A 6677-nucleotide genomic window follows, 5' to 3' on the forward strand; every position below is an offset into this window, starting at 1 on the left:
TTATGTTTCGTCCTCTTTATGGGCCTTTAGGGGACGTCATCAAAGATGATGCAGTGATTATTCCCTATCGGAGTCTTTAAAGGTGTTCTACAACAGGGTGCTGCCATAAAGGAATGAGAGGTGGGCAAGGAGGAGAGTTTCATCAAGCTTTGCGAATTCCCACTTTCTTGGATGGCTCTTGAATGCACCAAAGTTGCACTTTTGAAATGCTAATAAGTCTGTGATGCATATTGGAGAGAAACCGTGGAGGATTGTGGAACTAATCTGATGTGAATCTTGATGTGAAATTGGTAGGGGAACGTCAACATCAAGTGCGCAGGAGCATTTATTCCTATATTGAATTCAACAGGGTTTCTCACCTTCTATTATATTGCTAACACCCGCAACTTTCTTTCTACTTAGCAGTGGCACTCAATAAAGGAGTGAGTCACCAGCACACAGGGTGCTTTGTTTGGGCATGGAATGATACAGTACGAGGAGAAAAGATGAATTTGTTATGCACAATATCATACAATAGATAAGAGTGTATGAAAGCTGAGGCAAAATTTCTGCAAAAATGTAAAAATCTATGAAATATTATTAAAGTTTTTAGAATATGCTAGGATTACCATGTTTATAGTAAGTGTAAATGACCCCATTGATGTATTATCTACACCAGGGGTCTCAAACTCAATTTACTTGGGGGCCACTGGAGCTAGGGTCTAGGTGAGACTGGGCCGCATCAGGTCCCCCCCCCCCCCCCCCAAAAAAAACCGCATTTATTAAAAACAGAAAAATATACAAACTTTTTCAGTGCTTTGGTTCCGATTTTCTACAATAAAAGCTCTGATAAAACATTCCACTGTTCTCAAATATCTTAATTTTTATTTTTCTGCACAAAATAAGATGAAAAATAAATAAACAAATCAAGAATAAAGAAAATCAATGAATCGGTATAAAAAAATATAATTATAATAATAAAACGGCAAATAATAAAAACTTAAAAAAACACATATAGTTGGTGGGTAGACAAATTATTTTTTCAGATTAAAATGAACAAAGCATTATTAGAGCCCTGTAGACATGACAAAACACGACTATAGTCACATTTATACTTTTTTTTATTTACAACATATTGCGCAACTGCAGGGTCTTGAGACACATGCTAACTCGCAAACTAGAGAGCTCGCGACCTAAACGGTAGCCTTCAAGTTATTTCCTTTAAACTTAAATAGCCAAAAACTTACCACTTCCACACGGATAGGGAGGATAACTATTAACAGTTATTTAACCTTTAACATGAACATTAATGTAATAATTTTTTCTGGGTACATGATACCATACAGCATCCATATCAAACTTGCGCGGGCCGTACTAACATTAAACTTTCATATCAAGACGGGGGCCTCAAACTAGTGTCCTGCGGGCCACATTTGGCCCACGGGCCGCGTGTTTGAGACCCCTGATCTACACTGTATATGAGTGAAATGACCAATGAAGACAACCGAACCAAGAAATTAAACAAGAAATGTGCTTACTGCCAAGAATTAATAAATGTTATATGGTAATATGTCCAACAATTGATCATTTTACATAACAAAAATGTCACTATAGTGATGCAACCAGCTTGAACCAATTTCCTAGTGTGTTTCATCAAACGTTGCCCATAAATATGATTCAGATTATTATTTGTACTCTTTTTCAATGTCTGTTTTGATGAAGTAATGTCACAGCCCATGCTCACTTTTTCTCCAAAGTGATGCAAACAGAACAGGATATGTGTATGAGCTCCTGTGAGTAATAGTTAATCAATCGATGCTCTCCCTACGTCACACAGTAGGGGCGTGGTTAGGTCCCCTCTTTCATGACTTGTGGGCGTGTGTTTGGCGGCCACCACGCCTCACCGGTGTCCATACATGGTTCGTGACGTCACACAGCAAGGTTCCATTCACATAAAAAAGGCTCGGCCGGAATTTCCTTGGAGGAAATGTAGGCACAGAAGCGCTCAGGGCTAATCGTTCGCCCGCCGATACTATTCAGGATCTCCACGCATTCTTTGGGCAATAATTAGAATAAAATAGTCGAGGACGCCATAATGAAAGTGTCCAGCATTGACTGCCGCCGTCTGAGGAAGATGATCAGGAAGGAGGACTGCCTTATCTTGGATTGTCGACCTTATTTGTCATTCACTAACTCCAATATCGAAGGTTCAGTCAATGTCAATCTCAACTCCGTGGTGGTCCGGAGGTCGCGGGGAGGACCGGTGCCTCTGCAGTTCGTTATCCCGGACGAGAGAGCCCTTCTTCGGCTACGAGAGGGCAGCATATCGGCGGTGGTCGCTCTGGATGACAGGACGTCCCATTGGCAGAAGCTGAAGAAGGACAGTGTAGCACAAATAGTAATAAATACTCTCTCACATCTGGCCAACGGGACGAACATCAGTTTTTTGAAAGGTAACATTTATTTCAAAACAATAGACTTAAATATACTATTGTTTTGGCCCAGGCGCCATTTCCTTTTTTCATTGGCTCGTGACACATTGTAGATATAAAATGTTGTGGTTTTTTTTGTTTTTGCTTTGTTTTTAAACATTAAATTTGGACAAGTACAACAAAAAGACCACATATTAATGGCTTCTAGTCTGTTCACAAAGCTTAAAAAATAAATAAAACTATCAAAGTAGATGCCCTGCATCCTTTGATCTTTTAGTATGTGGTCCATGATGCAAAAATGCTGCTTTAATAGATAAAAGAAAAAAATATATTTTATATAAAGTTAACATATCTCATTTATTTGGGTTCTATTAAGATGTTTATAATACACACATTATCCACTGTGTCTGTGATATAAGCAGCCTATATGAATGTGCGTCAATGGAGCTGATGAGTCAGTGTTGAGAAGTATGAACAAATTGTGCAAGATGTTCTGTGGCAAGAAACAAATACTGCGAAAGGAAAACACTAAGGAGTCAACTGGAATGTAATATAAATTGATCGTGTGTTAAAACACCTTCATTTCCGTCTGTCACCTTTACATCCTGTGGAAGTGAAGAGGATTAGTGGTTGGTAACAGCGGACTCCAGTGATTAATTACGCTCTTATAATCAGGTTATAATCCGGCGTTAAGTCTGTTTCATAAACTCGGTTGTTTCACAAGGTGTGTATTCGAAGGGGTGGTAAAAGGGAGTGATTATTCTAAGCTTATTTCTTACATGATGTGTTTATACCCCCCCTTTCTCTCAGGAGGATATGAGAACTTCCACTCTCAATACCCTGACCTTTGCACCGAGGTGAAAAGCATCGACCAGAGCGGAAGTGAAAGCGAGAAATGGGCCAAAAGTGAGAAGCTGTCTCACCACAAACCGGATTATGATCAGGTAATCATCACCGTACAGAGCCCCACACCCACTGGCATCACATTTTTAGCATTACTTATATTAGATATGTATATATTTTCTGACCTAATGGAGCTCAGAAAGGGATCGGGGTGGAGAAAACACTCTTTTCATCCATGACCTTTCCTCATTCACTACCTAAATGTGGCCGCTCAACGGCTCAAAGATCAGTCTCGTACGGACATTGAAAGGCACGCATTCTAACTATCAGATTCATGTTATTGTATCTCAAAAACACAATGCAGAATGGGTGTACATAAAAATATGAATGTACAGTACTTTGTGTACATTTTATTCATGTACTTATTTTGGAATTCATACATGATGAAAAAAAACATGCCGCTTGTTCGGAAATGTAAACTGTTATTGTGTTAATGTGTTAATTCTACTTGCTTTTAAGTGCCATGCAAAGAAAAGTTTACTGTAAAATAAAGGCAAAATATAGTAAAACTACTTACGCCAATGGAGGGAGAATGGGAAGGTTTTTGCAGAGCAACACTGAGACTAGTGGAGTTTTATGTGTACTGCATATACTGTATTAACAGGTTATGTGTGGTGTGTAACAAAACATTTTGAGCTTTATGGTTGCGTCTTAGGTAATAAAATATCTGTTATTTGCCATCAAAGTCATCAAACTGGACTTGTGTTAATCATTTTATAACAGACTGATTTGAAGTCTCAGAAGATTTTAAGTTTGACTTTGATGCTGTACTTTTCTCAACGCAAACATTTTTTTTAATATTGGCTGTTCAGTGCAAGAAAATCAAAGGCAAGATCTGAACAGTAATGATGTCATCGCACTTACACCCTGTTTTCACTTTGGGGCGCAAATCACACCTTGTTGTGTATTCGGCTACTTATCTTGGCTCGCATCTAACTCTTTGCTCTCACTTTTAGGGTAAACCTGTGGAGATCCTGCCTTTCCTCTACCTCGGTAGTGCCTACCACGCCTCCAGGCAGGACTATCTCACCGACCTTCACATCACTGCCTTGCTCAATGTGTCGCGCAGGGACATGCAGCCAACCAAGGGCCACTACGACTACAAGTGGATTCCGGTGGAGGACAGCCACATGGCCGACATTAGCTCCCATTTCCAAGAGGCAATAGAATTCATTGGTGAGTTCAAGGGGATCAGTTTTTTTTAATCTGTCAAGGCTTTGGTCTGAAGGTTTATTTCTAAACCATCATTCTGCAAGTGTATTTTTTTTTGTCGTGACTAGCTGCTCGTAATAGTGCACTCGCTCAAACAAGTTGGCACAGCAAATACAGTCTTTACCCAGAATAACACCACCTTCATTGACTAAATATTTATAGTTACAGATTGCACGCAGGCAGCCTTGAAAATATTCTGCCTTATTTAGGTGACAAAAATACAAAGACCTCCTATACATAGGTGTTTATTTTTAAAATGCGTCTTCATTCTGGAATAAGCCCCTCGCTGCCCTTGCTTGCTTCCATTCACAAATAGAGGGCTCTCAGAAAGCCAGCGGTAATCACGTTATCGTGATCTCCTGCCCTCAAGCCTCCACTAACATAGCCAGCCGTTCGCTTCCATTCAGGATCTGCTCATTTCGCACCTCCTGACTCCCTCTTGAGCTGGAAAAAGACCTCCCCGTGTTGTCATGTAATATGTTGGGTGGGGCTGCAGTCAGTGTGACAAGTCAACGAGCAGAGATGACTAGGTGGAGGGGTTGACTGGGCGGAGGATAAAAAGGAAGGAAGACAGGGCTTGGTTGCTCACAGGTGGGCCTGGGGGCAGAAGCCTGTTGGATGTGTAACATCGAGGGGGGGAGTGTGTGGGAGAGTGATGCTGAATGGTTATTTATAGCCAGGCATTACCAAGGGCAAAACTCGACTAGGAGCTGCTTGGCTGACCAGTATTGCTTGGCTGTGATTGCTGCCATTGTCTACTGTGTGAGGATGCAGCCTACATTTGTGTAAGCCTGTACATTACATAAGACAGCTAATTGTACCAGGAGCAGGTTTAGCCTACATTTAGCCAGGGGCTATAAAAATGATCGACTTAGCCTCATGTTATTCCAAGCAAGCACCATTTAGTGGGTAAAAATAAACATTATGGCCCTATGCCTGAAAATAGCACTTGGAACCTGCCATGACACCATTAGGATGATAATTTAAACATCCACTCAGTCACGGTCGTGATTGAGATGACCTTTTACTCTGTTAATTGACACGCAGTATATGCCCGAAAGGAATATGTTCATAGAATGATCAGGTCTGATTTACATCTGTTGTCAGTGTCGACAGAACCCACACAACCAGGGTTATGTGTTCCAGAACCTCCTAAAAAATAGTAATTTGTCACTTTACGTTGCTGTTAAAGGTTGTGCCTCCATCTCAAATCATTGACCGGTTTGTCTTTTGTGCTCTGCCCAGATCATGTGAAGCAATCGGGGGGAAAGGTCCTGGTCCACTGTGAAGCGGGCATCTCACGTTCCCCTACCATCTGCATGGCGTACATCATGAGAACCCAGCAGCTGCGACTGGATGCGGCATTCGACATCATCAAGCAGCGCCGGGCTGTTGTCTCACCTAACTTTAGTTTCATGGGTCAGCTGCTGCAGTTCGAGTCTGAGGTTCTCTCCACAGCACCGGCCCATGCCGCCACACCTGAACCCACCACACCCTGTGTCCCAGAGTCTGCATCTTTCTTTGCCAACGACATGACCACTTTCAACACCAAAACCTTTGAGCCATCTATATTCACCCTCCCTACCTCTTGCCTGCAGTCCCCGGTCCACCACCAGTTCACACTGAGTCCAATAACTGCACTGCCTTAAGAAAAAGAACTGTGACTGCTTGTAGTGTTACTTGAAAATGAATGCAAATGTAAAGCTCCCTGTGTGCCTGGGCTTGAAACCAGCAGAACAGACCGACTGGAGATCAGCAGGTGGTAGTACACATTTCATAGGATGACACTGATGCTGTTTTCCTGTTTGTACTGCAGCGTCAACAGCACAGTGATAAACTTGCAATATACATGCCTTAGGTTGATATTGTGATTTCTGTGTTTATTCACAAATACGGTGAGGCATTTGAATCTAATTTATTTAAAATTGCAATATTTGTGATTTTTTTTCCAATAATGTTGATGTTATTGTGTTTAAAAAAATAAAAGTTTTCAGGTGAGAAATAAAGTTGATGCATTGAATCATTGAGTGAACATACCATGCATGACACATTAGTAGCAATCACTACACCAACTTCTACAGTAACTTATTTTTTCGTGTTGGCAACAGTGGCAACTGCGAAACATAACTGTCTATTCTCTACTAAGCTTGA

At 41.2% G+C, this 6677-nt stretch overlaps 1 protein-coding gene across 1 annotated transcript; it reads left to right on the forward strand.

Moving 5' to 3' along the window:
* The first annotated feature begins 1946 nt into the window (after positions 1-1946).
* Positions 1947-6532, forward strand: dusp5 (dual specificity phosphatase 5). Its single transcript, XM_058070613.2, has 4 exons — positions 1947-2432; positions 3222-3355; positions 4271-4490; positions 5772-6532. The coding sequence occupies exons 1-4, from the start codon at positions 2075-2077 to the stop codon at positions 6173-6175; spliced, it is 1116 nt and encodes a 371-aa protein (XP_057926596.2). The 5' UTR covers positions 1947-2074; the 3' UTR covers positions 6176-6532.
* The last annotated feature ends 145 nt before the right edge of the window (positions 6533-6677 follow it).

The sequence above is a fragment of the Doryrhamphus excisus genome, linkage group LG9 (assembly GCF_037039965.1).
Source record: "Doryrhamphus excisus strain RoL-2023G ecotype Guam linkage group LG9, RoL_Dexc_Guam_v1.1, whole genome shotgun sequence".
NCBI lineage: Eukaryota > Metazoa > Chordata > Actinopteri > Syngnathiformes > Syngnathidae > Doryrhamphus > Doryrhamphus excisus.